The sequence below is a fragment of the Salmo salar genome, chromosome ssa01, assembly GCF_905237065.1.
Source record: "Salmo salar chromosome ssa01, Ssal_v3.1, whole genome shotgun sequence".
Classification (NCBI taxonomy): domain Eukaryota; kingdom Metazoa; phylum Chordata; class Actinopteri; order Salmoniformes; family Salmonidae; genus Salmo; species Salmo salar.
In genome coordinates, this window is record NC_059442.1 from 99,350,105 (window position 1) to 99,374,109 (window position 24,005).

General features: G+C 42.1%; 1 protein-coding gene across 1 annotated transcript; it reads right to left on the reverse strand.

Moving 5' to 3' along the window:
• Nucleotides 1-7,450: 7,450 nt before the first annotated feature.
• On the reverse strand, nt 7,451-23,131 carry LOC106610976 (polycomb group RING finger protein 5-B-like). Its single transcript, XM_014210739.1, has 9 exons — nt 23,107-23,131; nt 21,972-22,115; nt 18,866-18,962; nt 18,626-18,681; nt 18,409-18,468; nt 12,204-12,346; nt 11,973-12,071; nt 9,006-9,095; nt 7,451-7,498 (listed from the first exon to the last, which is right to left on the reverse strand). Exons 1-9 carry the CDS (start codon nt 23,129-23,131, stop codon nt 7,451-7,453), a joined length of 762 nt encoding a protein of 253 aa, XP_014066214.1.
• Nucleotides 23,132-24,005: the final 874 nt, after the last annotated feature.

Consider the following 24,005-nt stretch of genomic DNA (forward strand, 5'->3'; position numbering starts at 1 on the left):
TTGATGTACAAATTACCTCAACTAACCTGTACCCCCGCACATTGACTCGGTACCGGTACCTCCTGTATACAGCCTCGGTATTGTGTTACTTTTTAATTCAGTGTATTTTGTAAATATTTTATTAACTCTATTTCTTGAACTGCATTGTTGGTTAAGGGCTTGTAAGTAAGCATTTCACGGTAAGGTCTACACCTGTTGTATTTCGGCCCATGTGACATATAAAATTTGATTTGATGTAATTGGTGTGAAGCCAAATCCAAACTGGCTTCCTTTGAAACTTTTTTTTGGTGCACCAGGACCATTCACAATTGAGCTCACTCAGTTTAGCTTAACGCTGATTGATTATTATTTTACACCCATATTTTAAACCCATTCCATGTAGCTCCCGACAAACAGTTCTTGTGCTGACGTTGCTTCCAGAGGCAGTTTGGACCAGTGTAGTGAGTTTTGGAACCGAGGACAGACAATTTTTACGCGCTTCAGCACTCAGCAGTGCCGTTCTGTGAGCTTGTGTGGCCTACCACTTCGCGGCTGAGCTGTTGTTGCTCCTAGACGTTCGTACCTCATATATTTGGACAAAATTAAGTTGATGATTATACGGTTAGCAGATCAGCTCATGAATAATGGGAGAAGAAGAGTGGAACTTGATATTTAAACAATTTATCTTAACAGGGACCAACTCTGTTTTAAAATATCCATATCTACTCTCATACCGTTTGTTGATCAAACATTCTCTACCAAAGCTTTCATATGGGCAGCAAGTACAAGAAAGTGTAGAGAAGTGGGAGAAATGTTATAGCGGTATTTTGACATGCATAGGCGAGAGGCGTGCTTTTATAATGCAACCTATGGATTACATAATAAAGTAAGGATTTGTGGTTTCAGTGGAATTTGACTGGAGAGGGAAAAAGCCTAGGATCAAGGACAGGAGAAGATATCCACTTGGCTCCCAAGTGGATGGGCCTATGCCCTCCCAGGCCCACCCATGGCTAAGCCACTGACCAGTCATGTGAAATACACTGATTAGGGCCTAATGAATTGATTTCAATTGACTGATTTCCTTATATGAACTGTAACTCAGTGAAATCTTTGAAGTTGTTGCATGTTGCGTTTATATTTTTGTTCAGTATACATAGCATATTTTTTTATGGGATTACAGGACAGCCTGAAGAAAAGCCAACTCGCAGAACATTGATTTCTCCGGGTCATATGGAAGCAAATGGACACGAGAGGCTCAGACCACTATATATTCACATGCACCTACCCACCGCAAGAGACAATTATACACCATTCACACCTTCTCTGTTTTGATGGCTGTTCCAGCGCAAATTCACAAGTCTTATCTAGCACCATTTATTTGTTTGTGAGCTATTCCCTCCCTCTTATATGTAAAAACAAAATAGGTTTTGAGCTTGCTTGCTCAAATGGAGGATCTCATTCCTAACATACACACGGCTGCATCATTATTGATCGTGCAGAGGCCACAATTAGCCTCTACACCGTGACGTGTGCAGTGTTGTGTGGGACTTTATAGGCTAGACGTAGGTCTATTTCAAATTGGAATGAGGGTGCAACTCTGGTGGTAGGGGATGTTCCCCTTAAATTAGCAATGTGGGAAATAAATATCCAATCAACCATTTCACTTGTTAATCAATCTTTTGTGTGAGAGAAAACCAGTAGGTAGAACTGGAGTAATGTAGAATGGCCAGGTGGTGGCGACAGAGCTCCATCTCCTGGTCTGAAGCATTTCAGCGGGCTATTAGTTATTGTGATAATGAAGCAACATTAGATTCCCACACACGTATTTGATGGGTTATTTTTTTCCAACTTTGCTTTAAATTGGAATTTAATTCAGAAAAGTTCTCTCCTTTCTGATTGGACAATGGATTACCAAGTGACTGGAGATATTACTTCTGTACTTTATTACTGTCAAAGTAGTTATTTCCATGTTAATAAATATTCAAAACTTAGACATCAGTTTTTCAAATGTTCCCATTGATATTTGCCGAACGCATACAGGGCATATTTTTTTGTACACGTGACCAGAACTGTCCTGCCCGAGAGCTACAACCTTTCTCCAAACCCTACGACCCTGCTCCAAACTCATCGTAAGTATCACTTCTATGATCCAGTGTAGTAACTGTTCTTACCTCCTGAACTGTATCTTGGCCTTCCCTTTTGAGAAGGCTTTAGTGCCAGCACCTGAGGGAGTTCTGGGGGAAACTCCAGAATGCCATGAATACACAGAGGTCCCTCACAGAAATGTCTGAGGTGACAAAGCTGACGGGCAAATAGCATTAAAACAGTTATTGTCCGTAAGTACAATGAGACCACACAACCGGAGGACTTTACTGTATGGTTGGGCAAGTACTGCAACGTGAAGTGGTCCCTGACCCAGATGAAGGATCCAGGGATCCCTGACCCAGGTGAAGGATCCAGATGGAATCTGGATGGGGACCTGGAGGGTCACTGTCCAGCAGAGAGAGGATCCCAAGGGCTATGGTGGGTTGGAAGCCATCATGTCCATCATAGTCCTCGGGGAGAACAGGGCCATGTTTATTACCAGGGCCAGCGCAAGCTGTGACGGAAATGTAATGAACATGACCACCTGGCAGAGACTTGTGACAAAGTGGTTTGCATGAAGTGCTGGGAGGTGGGACACGGCTACGAGGAGTGCAGAAATGGAAGGGCGTGCCACCTCTGTGGAGAGCGGTCCCACCCAGCCATGTGAGGGGAACGGCAGTTGCTGCCGAGGTGGAAAAGGTGGTTGAGGAGGAGGTTGTTGTTGTTGTGGACGGCGCAGAAGGTGCGGTGGTGGAAGAAAATGGAAGGGGAGGGGGAATCCCCACCCCAATCCCCCCGCTCCAGATTAAAGTGACCCCTGAAGGAGAAGGGGCCAAGAAAGACAGCCTTGCAAAGTCGAGGAGCGAGACCTCCCCAAACGGGTCAGACAGTATGGAGACGGTGTCGGGGGGCAAAAGTGAAGAGAGCACAGGAGATGGGGGGGGGGGGGGAGAGCACCCTCCCCCACGAAAAATAAATGAGGAGCTACTTACCCTGAATAGGTGAAGGGGGGAAAAAGGTTAAGGGGGGTGGGAGAGCTCAGAGGGCAGGAAGAAGACTAACTCCCCCAACCAAGCCTTCTTTTTAAGGCTGATTTTAACCTCCTTTCCCTGCCACCCCCTCTTACCCAGAGGGAGAGGGAAAAAGCCAGTACCCCTCTGAGTGTCCAGAGTAACCCCTATTAAACTGTTTTAAAGCCAGTACCCCTTGATGAGAGAGACCCCACACGTGGTGGTAAAGTCAAGTACAGTGGTGGTTGGTGGGTGTGCTCTTTAAGCAAAATTGACCTTTATGGAGAGGGATTTTAATGTGCTAAATGTTTATGGTTTTAATGACACGATTGACCTGTGCGCACTTTTAGAAGACCTGCAGTCCCACACGGTAGGGAGGAATCCTTCAGTTGTGAGTGGGTAATTTAACTGTGTTTTAAGAGTAGACAGGGGAGGGGTGTTAGAAGATTATAAGGTAGATAAGTTGAGGGTTTTGTTGCAAGGGTTGCGCAGGGATTTTCAAATGACTGACTGTTTCAAATCCCTCCAAAAGAGGGCTTCATCTGGACTAGTGGTGATGGCACCAGAGCCTCTCTATCGACTATCTGTTTACCCATGACAGTCCCCCAACTGATGCTAGAATAACCCCTGCTTCTTCTCAGATCACATAATGCTGACGTGTACCCTTTCACTGACTTCGGGTGTGACTTTGGGAAGAGGGCCCTGGAAACTGAACTGCTCCCTTTTAGAAGATGACAGAGTAGTTAGATTAATCTTTAGATACACATCATACAATCGGTCTGACAAAAGAATCACGTAACCATAGCAGGGAAAGATGGTGCAACATAGAGCAATCCACTCAAGACAGTTGACCAGCCAGGATCCCAACTAGACATTGCTGACCAGCCAGGATCACAACAAGGCAACCCAACTAGACATTGTTGAGCAGCCAGGACCACAACTAGACAGCCAGCCATACCCAACCCTCCATATCAGTCCAAAAATAACTAAGCACCCTTAAAGTGATGGCTACTAATTTGCCTCTGTGCTACTCCAACAGTTTCTCTTGACAGGCGTATTCAACATCTCATTCTGCTATTTATTTATCTTGAATTCTGTGTTGACCTACCAAAATAGCTGCAAGTTTATTCTATCATCTGTTATCACACAATATAGCAACTGATCAAAAACAGTGTGAGTGTATTTATCTTAAATATAATAATTTGACTTAATGTTTAATTTACATGAGAAATATTAACATCTCCGCACAATAAACAAACCAAAATGGAGAAAGACAAGAGCCCACTGTTATTTTGGAGAGTTCTCGTTCATGTTATGACAATCTTCTTCTTTACAGAACATTGCAGTGTCAATGTTTACTCAGTAAATAAGTCCCACGAAACTCATTCCCTAAAATGTACCAACTCAGAAATATAGGAGCTGCATACAGTATAACATTTTATCAGAGATGCCTTGAAGCACTGGGCTTCACGGTATCACCGAAGTTCCATCCAGATGATGAACTCAACTGTCTTCAGGTTGTCAGTTAAATGCGGATGTCACAGAACCCTGACATCTTAATTATGCTTCATGTATCACAGTCACAAACACAATTACACAAGATATTTTATAGAGGGGTTTTAGGACCATTGAAACATCTTACAGACTCAATGGTGCAAATATAAAATGTTCCCTATATCCTCCAGACCCAAATGCCCTCTGGCATGAGAGAGTGAATGTACAATACGTACAGTATGAAGCCTGAAGGGAACTTTGGCCTAGATACATGTACACAGTATTTTCTGACCTTAAAGCTCCCTGATGAGCAGGAAGTGCGACACGGACAGCTGACAAGAGAGAGAAAATTAAGTCGTCAGATATAAATCCAACTGAACAGATGTCAAGAGAGACTCCTACTTGGATTTCAATTAATATAGCCAAGAAACCATTCTCAAACTCATCTCAGAATGCAATGACACTCTCCTGATGATAAGTCTACCAACCGGAGACTAATACTGTCAGCAACAACATCCAGACCAAATCATGGATAAGGTGCCTAATTGTCACACTTTTGCTCCAGCCCCATTTATCACACCGGACTCAAATAATCAACTAATCATGATCTTCAGTTTAGAACGCAATTAGTTTAAATCAGCTGTGTTTGCTAGGGATGAGGAAAGTGGGACACCACTCCAGCCCATACGACTGGAGTGGTCCATCCCTGATCTAGAAACACTATCCTCCTGCCTGTCCAGCCAGACAAACAAAGCAGGTAAATCGTAATCTTTCCAACTGGACCGACCAGGAAGGGGTTCACTAGTTTGGGCAGGAGCACTTTGTAATAAACCTATAAAACATACTTTCATGGCGTTCAAAGGAGGAAACAGAATACTAGATTAGATATAACAAGTTGCTAATTCAACAAGGACATAAACATGAGTATTGGTGAAAGCATCAGTCCTTTACCCTGACAACAGGCCCAAAGCCCGAGCAGACCAGAAAAACTCAATGGAAATTGAAGAAATTCATACACCATTTCCTGGTTTGCCTAATTTCAGTTCATGTCAAACCAAGCAGTAATTGTGTAGAGAACAATCATTGTACCATCTAAACCACTGTGAAATATATTTTCCATAAACAGAAATATTGTATTTTCAGCTATTTGAAGCTGGTGTACAAAACCAAAAGTAAAAGGCAAAAATGAAATGTAGGAATGGGAAGCATAGAAATAGCACACCTAAAGCATATCTACCGCTTCTTAGACTTGCTTTCAATAAGAATGACAGATCTATAACTCAGATTTCTATGTGAATTTGGTCAGGTTGTCCAAAAAGTTACAGATTGTAGCTTTAAGTCAAGACAGTAGGTAGAATAAAAAACATTTAATTTATTAATGAATAATTAGAAATCAAGTACAGATATGAACAATTCTTCTTCACAGCTCTCAAGAATGATTCTCAGGCAGTACATTTAAAAAATATATTCTAAGCAGCATAAAACGTTAACCATAAGAATATGTACATGTTTCCAAAATGCATTCCATTTTTCAGCAGATGGACAGCTTGTCTTCACCTCAATGTCCTTCACATATAAATCATATCAACATAGATTAAAAGGCTAAACATGAGATGACTAGGTAAGGAAGCAGATACCGTATACTCTATACTCAACGCTAATAGAATAAGCTTTATGCCAACCATCTCTTACAGTGCACAAAGCTGTTCTGTGATGAAAGATATCCAAGATCCATAATACATATATCTTACTCTCATGTTGTAATGTCATCTATTTCATAAAACACATTTATATCAAAGGTCTAGTAACAATATGAAATGTACACACCATTGGTTTCCCTTTAAAAACATGTAAGATAGTATGTTTAGACTAGAGATATACTATGATCAATCTGAAAAAACTAAAATGTAATACCTCCTCACTCAGAACGGTGCCAAAAAAGCTATTAGCACAAGTCTGAGATTGACAGGAGCCAGGGTAATCACACCGCAGTATGGGTTGAGTGTGTGTGACAGAGAAAGAGAGAGGGGCTTAATGTTTCTCCTCCCATCCCGCAGGTTGCCCAGCCTCTGCCAGAGAGTGTTTGTAGATTTCAGCAGCTTGTCAGACTGGTTATTAACTGAGGACGGAACAGAATGAAGACGAATGGGCTTCGGTTTAGACTCTTTGAAACTTGTTGACAACATTATTAAGGTGCCCTGTCACAGGCAGATTTCCCTAATTGATTGATGGTGGGGAAATCTGTGGATATGTTATGTGCATTTATAAAAGACATAAAACATGTTTTAGTCAGGCATTGGGTGGAAGCCCTTGGAGTTGGAGTAAATACAACTTTGATATATTCATACACCTATGTTTCAGCTAAGCTTGTCTTTAGTTACTTGTCTTGAAGATCACTTTGGCCACAAGCACAGAATGTTCCCACAACGAAGGTCACAGAATGTTCCCACAACGAAGGACACAGAATGTTCCCACAACGAAGGACACAGAATGTTCCCACAACGAAGGACACAGAATGTTCCCACAACGAAGGACACAGAATGTTCCCACAACGAAGGACACAGAATGTTCCCACAACGAAGGACACAGAATGTTCAACAACGAAGGACACAGAATGTTCCCACAACGAAGGACACAGAATGTTCCCACAACGAAGGACACAGAATGTTCCCACAACGAAGGACACAGAATGTTCCCACAACGAAGGACACAGAATGTTTAGAAACGAAAGTCACAACTAAATGAAACGGAAGGAGAAAGAAAAAATAAATGGTCAAATGTAGAGAAGTTCAGAAATGTTTAGAAGGACAGAGTTCCTGGCCTCGGCTGCATGTATATCCAGTCATTGCTTTGTTTGTCTATGAAGGCTTCCAGGGATTCGTTCAGCCAAAGTCTATTCGTGGCCTGTACTCCAGGACCATGGGATATCTCTGAGGAGAGTGTAGAAAGAGACATTAGTGTTGTTTATTCTCAGTTACCGTCAAGTTTATTCAAAAGACAACTTGCAAAGTAAATAGCCTAGTAGATGCTGGCACGTTCTGACAAGCAGAGCGTATTTAACTAATGAGCTTTGCAATTCCATCTTAAACGGCCCATATTTCACAGGAATGGATGTCACGAGACAAAACTGCCCCTTCAACAGACTTCAAGCCAAAGTTTTCCTGGATGGTATTTTAAGGAGAACACACTTTCCTGTGAACCATCCCAGATCCCTATGGCTGACAGTTGAAATAAGACAGGAGGCAGCATTGGACGTTCAGATGCACAGCATTGAGTAATGTTTTTATGATTTCTCTCTGAACTATCTGTAGTCAGTCCATACTTACCTGCAATTGATGATTCCTAGTGGCTTGCTGGATATGCATCTATAAAACACTGTCTGGATTTATTTGTAAGTGTTTATATGGTTGCCATTAACCATCAAGGCATTGAGAAGTAGTATAATTAGCTGAAATGGTACAGTGAACTGTCATTTAGATACTCTGAGGACATGGCCAGTTCCCCCCCCCGTGTCCTGTCTCTGAGGTTAAACACACCCTTACCTGCATCAGCTGCCTGTGAAAGGCTGTTCAGCATTGCAGGACTTGTTTTCAGCCCCAGGATAGCAAGGCTGGATTCCAGAAACTTTGAAAACCAGTTTTTACTGAAGATGAACCATAAATTCTTCAACTTCAAGTAATCAGTGGTGATGTCCTCATATTCCTACAGTGAGGTTGTGTGCAGTTCTGTACATGAAATTGTGATGAGCTCATCATCTACATTGTTTTTATGTATAGGGTTCTATACATTTCTACAGGATGTTTATTCTAAAGCAAAGTGACTGATTGTAACTGCTTACGATTACTGTTTATATTCCTTCATTAAGGCATAATTATATTTTGTCTTCCCCCACCATGGCCAGTTTCCCACATGTCCAATCCCCCCCCCATGCCTGACCTTGGTAATGACAGTTGTCTAACAAGACAGACAAACTAAAGCTGAACATGCCAAGGTAAAGACAGCTGGTCAGAGGGCACGGAAGGTAAAGACAGCTGGTCAGAGGGCACGGAAGGTAAAGACAGCTGGTCAGAGGGCACGGAAGGTAAAGACAGCTGGTCAGAGGGCACGGAAGGTAAAGACAGCTGGTCAGAGGGCACGGAAGGTAAAGACAGCTGGTCAGAGGGCACGGAAGGTAAAGACAGCTGGTCGGAGGGCAGGGAAGGAGCAGCAAATGACATAACAATAACACAATCCCATGATGTTTATACTGTAGATGTATGATGTCATACTTTACATGGACATGGTGTATTGGGAATTTGGGTGGGTGTGGAAGATGTCAAGACATGCCAGAAAGAACATGATCAATAACCTGGCATTGAGAAGTACAGAGGTTACCTAAGAACTGGATGAGACGGGGAGTGTGGAGGAAAGAACAGGAAGGAATGACATAAGACTCACGTTGTCACTGTGCAGCCTCCAGCGGGTCATGTAGATGAACTCCAGAGTGTGGTCCTTCCCCATGATCTCCCCATTACACAGCACATCCAGCTGGGGAGAGAGGACACACACAGGGGCGGACTGGGACAAGAATTCGGCTCCGGCATTTTATTCACACCAGCCCACATCACCGCACACGCCCCCACCCCACCAACAGGTCACCATTAATACATACGCCCCATCCCTACACATACACCCTGACCCTACGTAGACACAGGCAGTAGTGCTGACACATAACATTGGCAGTACAGTGGTTTTCAATCATTTCTGTACCAGTGACTGGCGAGACATGGTCCTCTTTTTTTTTATCCAACTCACCACTATAACTGTTCCTCTGCCTGGAGATCCAACTCACCACTATAACTGTTCCTCTGTCTAGAGATCCAACTCACCACTATAACTGTTCCTCTGTCTAGAGATCCAACTCACCACTATAACTGTTCCTCTGTCTAGAGATCCAACTCACCACTATAACTGTTCCTCTGTCTAGAGATCCAACTCACCACTATAACTGTTCCTCTGTCTAGAGATACAACTCACCACTATAACTGTTCCTCTGTCTAGAGATACAACTCACCACTATAACAGGGCCTCTGCTCTAGCCATTTTGTTGTGCTGTCCATCGGTCTCCTCAGCATCTTCTCTGCGGTCACTATGCTTATTCTTGTTCTGTCTGCATGTCTGTTTAAGCCATATACAGTGCCTTCGAAAAGTATTCAGACCCTTTAACTTTTTCCACATTTTGTACCGTTACAGCCTCATCCTAAAATTGATTAAAAGTATATTTTTTTCCTTCATCAATCTACACACAATAGCACATAATGACAAAGCAAAAATGAGTTTTTAGAAATGTTTGCTAATTAATAAAATAAAATGGAAATAGCACATTTACATAAGTATTCAGACCCTTTACTAAGTACTTTGTTGAAGCACCTTTGGCAGCGATTACAGCCTCGAGTCTTCTTGGGTATGACGCTAGAAGCTTGGCACACGTGTATTTGGGGAGTTTCTCCCATTCTTCTCTGCAGATCCTCTCAAGTTCTGTCAGGTTGGATGGGGAGTGTTGCTACACATACATCTTCAGGTCTCTCCAGAGATGTTCGATCAGGTCCAGGGCCTGGCTGGGCCACTCAAGGACATTCAGAAGTTTGTCCCGAAGCCCCTCCTGCGTTGGCTTGGCTGTTTGCTTAGGGTTGTTGTCCAGTTGGAAGGTGAACCTTTGCCCCAGTCTGAGATCCTGAGCGCTCTGGAGTAGGTTTTCATCAAGGATCTCTCTGTACTTTGTTCCGTTCAGCTTTGCCTCAATCCTGACTAGTCTCCCAGTACCTGACGCTGAAAAACATCCCCACAGCATTATGCTGCCACTACCATGCTTCACCGTAGGGATGGTGCCATATTTCCTCCAGATGTGACACTTGGCATTCAGGCCAAATAGTTAAATCTTGGTTCCATCAGACCAGAGAATCTTGTTGCTCATGGTTGGAGTCTTTAGGTGCCTTTTAGCAAACTCCAAACGGGTTGTCATGTGCCTTTTACTGAGTAGTGGCTTCTGTCTGGCCACTGTGCCATAAAGGCCTGATTGGTGGAATGCTACAGAGATGTTTGTCTTTCTCGAAGATTCTCCCTTCTCCACAGAGGAACTCTGGAGCTCTGTCAGAGTGACCATCAGGTTCTTGGTCACCTCCTTGAGGTTCAGTTTGGCCGGGCGGCCAGCTCTTGGTGGTTCCAAACATCTTCCATTTAAGATTGGAGGCCACTATGTTCTTGGGGACCAAAAATGCTGCAAAATCTGTGCCTCGACACAATCCTCTCGGAGCTCTACGGACAATTCCTTCGACCTAATAGCTTGGTTTTTGCTCTGACATGCACTGTATCTATCGATTTTATTAATTTTTTTGTGTTACTTTTTACCCCCTTTTCTTCCCAATTTTGTGATATCCAAATTGGTAGTCACAGTCTTGTCCCATTGCTGCAACTGCCGTACGGACTCTGGAGTGGCGAAGGTCAAGATCCATGCGTCCTCCGAAACACGACCCCGCCAAGCCGCACTGCTTCTTGACACACTGCCTGCTTAACCCGGAAGCCAGCCACACCAATGTGTTGGAGAACACACCGTACAGCTGACGACTGAAGTTAGCGTCCATGCGTCCGGCCGCAACACAAGGAGTTGCTAGAGCGCGATGGGACAAGGACATCCTAGCCACCCAAACCCTCCCCTAACCTGGACGACGCTGGGCCAATTGTGTGCCGTCTCATGGGACTCTCGGTCACGGCCGGCTGCGCGACAGCCCGGGATCGAATCCGGATCTGTAGACCTTAGACCGTTGGGCCACTCGGGAGGCTGGGAACTTACATAGACAGGTGTGTGCCTTTCCAAATCATGTCCAATCAATTGAATTTACTATGGGTGTACTCCAATCGAGTTGTAGAAACATTTCAAGGCTGATCAATGGAAACAGCATGCACCTGAGCTCAATTTAAAGTCTCATAGTAAAGGGGCTGAATACTTATGTAAATAAGGTATTTCTGTTTTCGCTTTGCCATGATAGGGTATTGTGTGTAGATTGCCGAGAAAAATAAATATGTTTAATCCATTTTAGAATAAGGATGTAACTTAACAAAATGTGGAAAAAGGGAAGGGGTCTGAATACTTCATGAATGCATTTGTACGTTATAATAATATTAAGAAGAAGAAATATATATATGTGTGTGTGTGTCAACTCTGACCAGCCCACCCAACTACAAAAATGATCCAGCCCATCTGGCATTTACCAGAATTGCCAGATGACCCTGGACACACAAAACAACAAATGCGCAAGAAAACACAAAAGGCACGTTATTTACATTATTCCCTTTTCTAAACCCATCATCAAAATAAAAGTGAAGTCACTGTACATTATAATATAAAAACAGTAGTTGCGGTCTTACCTCACAAGAGCTAGAAAGCTTTAACTTTAGACTGAGAAACTTCTTGATGGTTCCCACCGTGACTCGACTAGAGCAATGAATGAACTTCTTCATTAAACACTGGGGTAAATAACAGGAGTATGGCCATGTTACATTCAGATAGAACACACAGTACAGAATACCAGAACTGGCCGCCTGAGCATATTGAAAGAAACACTCCCATCGGAAGAGGAAAATGATTCAAACACATACCTTCACTGTGTTGTCTGCAGCATAGCCATTGTTGTGGAGACAGTCGAGGCAGATGGCTATCTGGGGGTCGCTCCTGTGGTAATCCTGGTCATCTTCATCACCATCCTCATCACTGAGCCCAAGCTTCTTAGACCCACGGCCGTCTCCTGTGGGATAGCAGAGCACAGGTGATTTTAGGAGATCATACTAGCAATCTGGGCAGAGAGAAGTAATATGTACAATATATATACACACAGTGCATTTGGAAAGTATTCAGACCCCTTCACCTTTTCCACATTGTTACGTAACAGCCGTAATATAAAGATGATTAAAGAAATAATCCTCAGAAACCTACACACAATACCCCATAATGAAAAAGCAAAAAGAGGATTTTAGAAACTGTTAGAAATGTATAAAAAAATTACAAAAGAAAACTTATTTGCATAAGTATTCAGACCCTTTACTATGAGACTTGAAATTGAGCTCAGGTGCATCCTGTTTCCATTGATCATTGTTGAGATGTTTCAACAACTTGATTGGAGTCCACCTATGGTAAATTAAATTGATTGGACATGACTTGGAAAGTCACACACCTGTCTAGAGCAAAAACCAAGCCATGAGGTCGAAGGAATTGTCCATAGAGCTCCGAGAGAGGATTGTGTCAAGGCACAGATCTGGGGAAGGGTACCAGAGAGATCCTTGATGAAAACCTGCTCCAGAGCACTCAGGATCTCAGACTGTTCACCTTCCAACAGGACAACGACCCTATGCACACAGCCAAGAAAACGCAAGAGCAGCTTCGGAACAAGTCTCTGAATGTCCTCGAGTGGCCCAGCCAGAGCCGGACTTGAACCCGATCAAACATCTCTGGAGAAACCTGAAAATCGCTGTGCAGCAATGCTACCCATCCAACCTGACAGAGCTTGAGAGGATCTGCAGAGAAGAATGGGAGGAAGTCCCCAAATACAGATGTGCCAAGCTTGTAGCGTCATTCCCAAGAAGACTTGAGGATGTAATCAATGCCAAAGGTGCTTCAACAAAGTACTGACTAAAGCAGGACTGGGCAACTCCAGTCCTCGGTGTCACACGTTTGCCCCAGTCCCAGCTAACACACCTGACTCCATTAATCAACTAATCATGATCTTCAGTTCAGAATGCAATTAGTTTAAAATCAGCTGTGTTTGCTAGGGATGGGGGAAAAGTGGGACACCAATCAGTCCCCTGAGGACTGGAATTGCCCAGGCCTGGACTAAAGGATACTTTGTTGAAAAACATTTGTTTAATCAATTTTAGAATAAGGCTGTAACCTAACAAAATGTGTAAAAAGTCAAGGAGTCTGAATACTTTCCGAAGGCACTGTATATACAGTACACACACACACACACACACACACACACACACACACACACACACACACACACACACACACACACACACACACACACACACACACACACACAGAACAAAAATATACACCACATTACAGCCTCGTATTATTGAACAACCCAAACCCACACATCCCCCTTGGCGATTTTCCTATTTTGTTGCATTACAACCTGTAATTTAAATTGATTTTTATTTGGATTTCATGTAATGGACATACACAAAATAGTCCAAAGTGGTGAAGTGAAATTTTTAAAAATTACTTGTTTAAAATAATTCAACTAAATAAAAAACTGAAAGGTTGTGCATGCATATGTAATCACCCCCTTTGCTATGAAGCCCCTAAATAAGATCTGGTGCAACCAATTACCTTCAGAAGTCACAAAATGTGTTAAATAAAGTCCACCTGTGCGCAATCTAAGTGTCACATGTTCTCAATATACACTGCTCAAAAAAATAAAGGGAACACCTTAACCTGTTGGGTACCCTCGTTCCAATACGTTATAAAAGAGTATGCATTCGTCCACCTTGAATATTATTCATGTTCTGGTTAAAAAAGGCCCTAATGATTTATGCTATACAACGTTTGACATGTTTGAACGAACGGAAATATATTTTTTCCCCTCGTTCATGACGAGAAGTCCGGCTGGCTTACATCATGTGCTAACGAGACGGAGATTTTTGGACATAAATGATGAGCTTTTTTTGAACAAAACTACATTCGTTATGGACCTGTGATACCTGGAAGTGACATCTGATGAAGAGAATCAAAGGTAATGGATTATTTACATAGTATTTTCGATTTTAGATCTCCCCAACATGACGTCTAGTCTGTATCGCAACGCGTATTTTTCTGGGCGCAGTGCTCAGATTATTGCAAAGTGTGATTTCCCAGTAAGGTTATTTTTAAATCTGGCAAGTTGATTGCGTTTAAGAGATGTAAATCTATAATTCTTTAAATGACAATATAATATTTTACCAATGTTTTCTAATTTTAATTTTTAAATTTTTTACGTTTCATTGGGCTGCTGTTAGTGGAGATCCATCATCATCCTAAGATTTTTTTTTTTATAATTTTTTTTCTTAAAAATGTTTATTATTTTACTTTTTACTTGTTTTAAACAACAACGTAACTCCAAGTCAATCACACTTCTGTGAAATCAAACTGTCCACTTAGGAAGCAACACTGATTGACAATAAATGTCACATGCTGTTGTGCAAATGGAATCGACAACAGGTGGAAATTATAGGCAATTAGCAAGACACCCCCAATAAAGGAGCGGTTCTGCAGGTGGTGACCACAGACCACTTCTCAGTTCCTATGCTTCCTGGCTGATGTTTTGTTCACTTTGAATGCTGGCGGTGCTTTCACTCTAGTGGTAGCATGAGATGGAGTCTACAACCCACACAAGTGGCTCAGGTAGTGCAGCTCATCCAGGATGGCACATCAATGCGAGCTGTGGCAAGAAGGTTTGCTGTGTCTGTCAGCGTAGTGTCCAGAGCATGGAGGCGCTACCAGGAGACAGGCCAGTACATCAGGAGACGTGGAGGAGGCCATAGGAGGGCAACAACCCAGCAGCAGGACCGCTACCTCCGCCTTTGTGCAAGGAGGAGCAGGAGGAGCACTGCCAGAGCCCTGCAAAATGACCTCCAGCAGGCCACAAATGTGCATGTGTCTGCTCAAACGGTCAGAAACAGACTCCATGAGGGTGGTATGAGGGCCCGATGTCCACAGGTGGGGGTTGTGCTTACAGCCCAACACCGTGCAGGACATTTGGCATTTGCCAGAGAACACCAAGACTGGCAAATTCGCCACTGGCGCCCTGTGCTCTTCACAGATGAAAGCAGGTTCACACTGAGCACATGTGACAGACGTGACAGAGTCTGGAGACGCCGTGGAGAACGTTCTGCTGCCTGCAACATCCTCTAGCATGAGGAGCATGCCCAGGCGTTGTAGGGAGGTCATTCAGGTACGTGGAGGCCACACACTACTGAGCCTCATTTTGACTTGTTTTAAGGACATTACATCAAAGTTGGATCAGCCTGTAGTGTGGTTTTCCACTTTAATTTTGAGTGTGACTCCAAATCCAGACCTCCATGGGTTGATAAATTGGATTTCCATTGATTATTTTTGTGTGATTTTGTTGTCAGCAGATTCAACTATGTAAAGAAAAAAGTATTTAATAAGATTACTCACAGACCAGCCAAAACTCACAGACCAGGCAAGGAGGGCATTAATCAGAGAGGCAACAAAGAGATCAAAGATAACCCTGAAGGAGCTGCAAAGCTCCACAGCAGAGATTGGAGTATCTGTCCATAGGACCACTTTAAGACGTACACTCCACAGAGCTGGGCTTTACGGAAGAGTGGCCAGAGAAAAAGCCATTGCTTAAAGAAAAAAAGCAAACATGTTTGGTGTTCGCCAAAAGGCATGTGGGAGACTCCCTGAAAACATGGAAGAAGGTACTATGGTCATATGAGACTAAACTTTTTGGCCATCAAGGAAAACACTATGTCTGGCGCAAACCCAACACCTCTCATCACTCCGAGAATGCCATTCCCACAGTGAAGCATGGTGGTGGCAGCATCATGCTGTGGGGATGTTTTTCCATCAGCAGGGACTGGGAATTGAAGGAAAAATGGATGCCGCTAAATACAGGGAAATTCTTGAGGGACATCGTCTTCCAGAGATTTGAGACTGGGATGGAGCTTCACCTTCCAGCAGGACAATGACACTAAGCATACTGCTGAAGCAACACTCGAGTGGTTTAAGGGGAAACATTTAAATGTCTTGGAATGGCCTAGTCAAAGCCCAGTCCTCAATCCAATTGATAATCTGTGGTATGACTTAAAGATTGCTGTACACCAGCGGAACCCATCCAACTTGAAGGAACTGGAGCAGTTTTGCCTTGAAGAATAGGCTAAAATCCCAGTGGCTAGATGTGCCCAGCTTATAGAGACATACCCCAAGAGACTTGCAGCTGTAATTCCTGTAAAAGGTGGCTCTACAAAGTATTGCCTTGGGGGGGGGGGGGTGAATAGTATGCACGCTCAAATTCAGTTTGTCTTATTTCTTGTTTGTAACACACAAAAAAAAATTACCATCTTCAAAGTGGTAGGCATGTTGTGTAAATCAAATGACAACCCACCCCCCCCCAAAAAAAATCTATTGTTATTCCAGGTTGTAAGGCAACAAAATAGGAAAAATACAAAAGTATTCACCTCCCTTGGCAAGCCATTGTAGAGATAAGGTCAATTACTTTGGCACCCTTGCATGGTTTACTATTTATTCTAAAATTTAATTAAAATCAACTGAAATTTGGATTACTCACTTCTAAATCAAAATTGGCAGGATAAAATTATTCTAAATTATATTTACATGGAATAAAAATAGAAATGCAACATTTATGAGCTGAAATAACAGATCCCAGACATGTTCCATACACAAAAAAAGCTTCTCTCAAATGTTGTGTACAAATGCTTACATTTCTGTTAGTGAGCATTTCTCCTTTGCCAAGAAAATCCATCCACCTGACAGGTGTGACATATCAAGAAGCTGATTAAACAGCATGATCATTACACAGGTGCACCTTGTGCTGGGGACAATAAAAGGCCACTAAAATGTGCAGTTGTGTCGCAACACAATGAGAGATTTCTCAAGTTGAGGGAGTATGCAATTGGCTGGTGACTGCAGGAATGTTCACTAGAGCTGTTGCCAGAGAATTTAAGGTTTATTTCCCTACCATAAGCCGCCTCTGTCATTTTACAGAATTTGGCAGTACGTCCAACCGGCCTCACAACTGCAGACCATGTGTATTGCGTCATGTGGGAGACCGGTTTGCTGATGTCAACATTGTGAACAGAGTGCCCCATGGTGGCGGTGGGGTTATGGTAGGCAGGCATAAGCTACGGACAATGAATACAATTGTATTTTATCAATGGCAATTTGAATGCAGAGATACCGTGACGAGATCCTGAGGCCCATTGTCATGCCATTCATCCGCCGCCATCACCTCATGTTTCTGCATGATAATGCACAGCCACATGTCGCAAGGATCTGTACACATTTCTGGAAGATGAAAATGTCCCAGTTCTTCCAGGGCCTGCATACTCACCACCAGACCTGTCACCCATTGAGCATGTTTGGGATGCTCTGTATCAACGTGTAGGACATTGTGTTCCAATTCCTGCCAAAATCCAGCAACTTCACACAGCCATTGAAGAAGAGTGGAACAACATTCCACAGGACACATTCAACAGCCTGATCAACTCTATGCGAAGGAGATGTGTCGTGCTGCGTGAGGCAAATGGTGGTCACACCAGATACTGACTTTTTTTTAATCCACGCCCCTACTTTTTTTTAAAGTTATGTGTCCAACAGATGCATATCTGTATTCTCAGTAATGTGAAATCCATAGATTATGGCCCAATTCATTTATTTCAATTGACACATTTCCTTATATGAACTCAGTGAAATCTGAAATTGTTGCATGTTTACTATTATTATCTATGCATAGTAACTTTACCCCTACCTACATGTACAAATTACCTCGACTAACCTGTACCCCCGCACATTGACTCGGTACCGGTGCCCTCTGTATATAGCCTCGTTATTGTCCTGTGTTACTTTTTATTCTTTAGTTTATTTAGTACATTTTTTCTTAAAATTTCACGGTAAGGTCTGTTGTATTCGGCTTGTGGCAAATCAAATATGATGTTGCATTTATATTTTTGTTCAGAGTATATTATTTACTCTACTAATGTGAAATAACATAATTATTACATTTTACAGTAAGACCCAGCACAATTTGAGCGACCTTGTTAATTGAGACTAATCCCATACCTTGTGAATTTTCTTTTGACTTATTCTTCCTCCAGAAATCAATCTCCTGCTGTCCCTCTTCTGGTCAACACACAATCATAAAGAAAAGAGGATATATAAGGTCATTTCAGTCCCACTACATCTAATGACTCTCCCAAAGAGTGACTGAAATGATTGACTTTGACTGGGATATCATTAAGAAATATATCTTGGTTTTTCCTAGTTGACGAGAACTCACTTTCTCGTAATCCAGGCACAAGCTTGAAAATGATTTCCTCAAGAGTATTGTCCAACCTCAGAAGAAGGAGAGGATCAGTGAAGATGTGAGAGGAATGGTAAAGATAAAGAGGAAGCAGTGGTTTGTGTTGACAGTGCACTTGCAGTATTCAAAGCAAAGTGAAGGCTAAATGTTTGCTGTTAGCTTGTTGTTTGTCAGATGGTCAGAGCTAGTGGAGGACTACGTTTGTATGTGCCGTACCTTAGCATCTCTAGAGGGTTCGTTTCATGGACTTGAATGCCACATTTGGGACAGTCATTACTGTCTTCAAAGTGCTGGATGATGCAGCTCTTACAAACTGGAAAACAAGAAAAATCCTATTACATAATGTAAGATGCTTAGAGTCTTTGGGAGAGGATGGAATGAGAGGACACAGAAGGAAGGAAGCAATAGAAAGTTAGACTTGCAGATTAAATATTTTAATTTGACCAGTTTCCTCATAGCAGGAAAATAATTCAGCATATGAATTATTAGGTGGATGATAATTAATGGACATTTTAGTAGGGGTTGATATATTTTTGATACACATTAGCGGAAATTAAGTTTTGAAGCCTTTTTAAACCTTGAATACACTTCAAGTTTGCATTTCCTGCTGCACAGCAGGGATCAAATTAAGACAGTACAGTGAAAAGAAAACTCAGAGCAGAGAAATAATATTAAGAAATGCTATAGACGGAAGGAAACCTGCCAAAAAAACAATTTGGCAACAACAAATTAAATCCCTTTTAGACAACTTCCTGGACAAAACATTCCACTATAATAGCGAAGGTGTAAACAAGGCAGAAGAAAATCTAAATGGAATATTTGACCTCTCAGCTTCCCTATCCAATCAAAAAAAAAAAAAAAAAAAAAAGAAACGAAGAAAATTAACAACAATGAAATGGTTTGATGAAGAATGCAAAAACCCAAAGAAAGAGAAAACTATCCAACCAAAAACATAGAGGCCCAGAAAACCTAAGTCTACACATTCACTATGGTGAATCACTAAAACAATACAGACATACACTACGGAAAAAGAAAAAAGAGCACGTCAGAAATTCTCAAAGTAATTGAAGAATCAACACGAAGAATTATCTATCCAAAATGGAGATGTATGGGTAAACCACTTCTCCAGTTTTTTTGGCCCTATAACAGAGAACAAATAGCAAAAATATATACATGATCAAATACAAAATATTAGAATGAACTATTAAAGACTACCAGAACCCACTGCATTATCCAATTACATTTGAATGAACTACAGGACAAAATACAAACCCTCCAACCCAAAAAGCCTGTGGTGTTGATAGTATCCTCAATGAAATGATCAAATATACAATTGGCTATACTAAAACTAACATCCTTAGCTCTGGCATCTTCCCTGATATTTGGAACTAAGGACTGATCACCCCAATCCACAAAAGTGGAGACAAATTTAACCCCAATAACTACTGTGGGATATGCGTCATCAGCAACCTTGGAAATCATCTGCATTATCATTAACGGCAGACTCATACATTTCCTCAGTGAAAACAATGTACTGAGCAAATGTCAAATTGGCTTTTTACCAAATTACCGTACAACAGACCACGTCTTCACCCTCCACACCCTAATTGACAAACAAACCAAAACAAAGGCAAAGTCTTCTCATGCTTTGTTGATTTCAAAAAAGCCTTTGGCTCAATTTGACATGAGGGTCTGCAAAACAAATTGATGGAAAGTGGTACTGGGGGAAAAACATACAACATAAAATCCATGTTCACAAACAAGTGTGTGGTTAAAATTGGCAAAAATCAAAAATTTCTTTCTACAGGACCGTGGGGTGAGACAGGGATGCAGATTAAGCCCTACCCTCTTCAACATATATCAACGAATTGGCAAGGGCACTAGAACAGTCTGCAGCACCCGGCCTCACCCTACTAGAATCTGAAGTCAAAGGTCTACTGTTTGCTGGTGCTTCTGGCCCCAATCAAGGAGGGCCTACAGCAGCACCTATAGCTTCCGCACAGATTCTGCCAGACCTGGGCCCTGGCAATAAATCTCAGTAAGACAAAAATAATGGTGTTCCAAAAAAGGTCCAGTCACCAGGACCACAAATTCCATCTAGACACCGTTGCCTTAGAGCAACAAAAAAAAATGTTTTTTAATTAAAAAAACACATACCTTGGCCTAAACATCAACGCCAAAGGTAACTTCCACAAAGCTGTGTACGAGCTGAGAGACAAGGAAACATCAAAAGAAACAAATTCGACATAACAATTAGGATCTGGAAAAAATTACTTGAATCAGTTATAGAACCCATTGCCCTTTATGGTTGCGAGGTCTGGGGTCCGCTCACCAACCAAGAATTCACAAAATGGGACAAACCCCATATTGAGACTCTGCATGCAGAATTCTGCAAAAATATCCTCAGTGTACAACGTAAAACACCAAATAATGCATGCAGAGCAGAATTAGGCCGATACCCTATATTTCTCAAAATCCATAAAATCCAGAAAAGAGCCGTTAAATTCTACAACCACCTAAAAGGAAGCGATTCCCAAACCTTCCATAACAAAGCCATTACCTACAGTGAGATGAACCTGGAGAAGAGTCCCCTAAGCAAGCTGGTCCTGGGGCTCTGTTCAAACACACCCCACAGAGCCCTAGGACAGCAACACAATTAAACCCAACCAAATCATGAGAAAACAAAAATAATTACTTGACACATTGGAAAGAATTAACAAAAAAACAGAGCAAACAAGAATGCTACTTGGCCCTAAACAGAGATTACACAGTGGCAGAATGACTGACCCAAACTTAAGGAAAGCTTTAACTATGTACAGACTCAGTAAGCATAGCCTTGCTATTGAGAAAGGCCGACGTAGGCAGACCTGGCTCTCAAGAGAAGACAGGCTATGTGGACACTGAGCTGCACTTCCTAACCTCATGCCAAATGTATGACAATATTAGAGACATATTTCCCTCAGATTACACAAAGCCAAAGAATTTGAAAACAAACCCAATTTTGATAAACTCCCATATCTACTGGGTAAAATATCACGTCGTGCCATCACAGCAGCAAGATTTGTGTCATGTTGCCACAAGAGGGCAACCAGTGAAGAACAAACACCATTGTAAATACAACCCATATTTATTTTCACATTGTTACACACACAATATGACATGTCTTTATTATTTTGGAACTTCTGTGAGTGTAATGTTTACTGTCAATTTGTATTGTTTATTATCTTCTTCACTTGCTTTGGCAATGTTAACATATGTTTCCAATGCCAATAAAGCCCTTGAATTGAAAGACAGATGGAGAAGTACAGGGTGTGTGTCTTACATGTGTGCAGGCACTCAGTGACCGTGGTGGGTTTGATCAGGTAACCTCTGCACAGGTAGCAGGTAATGAAGTGGTTAAAGTCTTTGACCAAGCTGGTTTGGACTAAGGGTGTCCTCCGAGTGGCCATGGTGAGCCACTGCAGAGCTGGGGAGATCAGGGATGAGGTAGGGTCAACAATCACAGAGGTCCCTGCAGCCCCTGATACTGCTGGGGTGTCCCCTGTATCATCTTCATCATCCTCAGCCAGTCCTCATCAGCTGGGAAACACAATCTTCTGAAGATATTTTCACTCTCAGATTACCTGTCAGACACAGAATACAAGGGAAAAGAGAGAAGTTGATGATTATGCCATATGCTACATGCAGGTGATGCACAGGTTCATTCACCTCTTGGCTTGGCATGTTCATTCAAATACAATGTGCAAAATAAAATACATTTAAAAAATACACGTTTTTACCACGTTTCTGAATGCATGACTTGCCTACATGCCTGACAAAAATCATACTTAACATTTATTTAAAAAAATGTAACTGTCACGCTGCCACTAAACATGCCTCATCTATCCCCATCATATACCACGCACTGACAAGCAGATATCAGTTCTGAAATATCCTATTGACAAAACACACTTGTAAGTTAACTATAATAGTCGTACAAATAGCGTAATCATACAAATGCCTCCCTCGGTTTACTAGAAAAATCCTTGATACACAGTTAAGAAATACAAAAGCCTTGTGAAAATCGGTAGACTGCACTAGGCTCTCATCGTAGAGGACCTCACGCTTTGCGTGACCTGTATCACCGTGTGCATCACCAAAACAACATTAAAACACCACACATATAGCTACTGACTGTAGCCACGACATTCGCGACGACCACATACTCGAAACAAAGTTGCGACTCGCAAGGAGATAGCAGAATGAAGTAAAGTCGAGTCAAATTAAACCTGCTCTATAAACGTAAAAATGAAAAACCACTAGCAACCTAAATACAGTTGTCACACACGACAGACGACACATTCGCAATCATCCCACCCCCAAAGTTTGACTATAACAGGGATGATGTGAAAGCCGATTTTTTTGTTGGCTATTTCTGTCTGAAACGTTTGAACAATATAGGCTACATTTAATCTTACCTCGTAACCTCTCTACCTTTTCCATGAGGTTATTATAGCTGGTAGAATGGGAATAATAGACTGACCATGACACTGCGTTCTCCTGGTAATATCAGCGACGTAGGCTAGTATGAAACTAGTGGCAAGAATACGGAATTTAAATTTCGTTCACGACAACTTGGAACTCGAAAAAAACGACCTCGTGACGTCATTAATCTTCAGCTCGGGGACGTAGGAGCTCTAGGAGGATGGGCGAGTTTCCGACTTGTATTTACGAGTTCGATGACCAATCGGAAATCGTTTTTTTCCCCAGAGTTCCCACTTGCTTGAACGCACAGATGACGGAGGTCGTAGATTTTAATAGTTCCGAGTTCCAAGTCGTCTTGAACGCACCATTACCCCAGCCTCCAGCTATGCAGATAGGAAAAGTGGGCGGGAGATCACCAGCGTGTGTGATTTTGACAATTCATAGGCCTACTACAGAGTTTCCTCGGGATCCCAGGGGGTGCATATTTTGTTTTTTTGCCCTAGCACTACACAGCTGATTCAAATAATTGAAGCTTAGTTAATTATTTGAATCAGCTGAGTTTTGTTAGGGTAAAAAACTAAATGTGAGCCTCTTGGGTTCCCGAGGCCCGAGTTTGGGAAACACTGGCCAACTACAAACCAAATAACTCATATTTCTCGTTTTGGCCAAAAAATGTATTAAAACAAGCAGGGGCACAATTTTGGTTTATATACATTATTTTTTATCCAGTTGGATAAACACTCCAAACAGTCCGCATGGTCCTAAAACACACTGTCGCCTTTTTTTGTATCACATTCCATGTCCCCCCCGTCCCCAGTGGAATTTGCACCACTGAAAACAAGTCATATTCTTATAATATCTATACAAATGTGTTTATCTCTATTAAGAATTC

Coding starts and splice junctions, on each gene's coding strand:
- LOC106610976 (XM_014210739.1), bottom strand. CDS start 23,131: ATGGAAAAGGTAGAGAGGTTACGAG. Junction 22,116..23,106: donor AAAGGTAGAGAGGTTACGAG/GTAAGATTAAAT, acceptor TGATCTCCCCAG/CTCTGCAGTGGCTCACCATG. Junction 9,096..11,972: donor AGCTTTCTAGCTCTTGTGAG/GTAAGACCGCAA, acceptor CTCTCTCCCCAG/CTGGATGTGCTGTGTAATGG.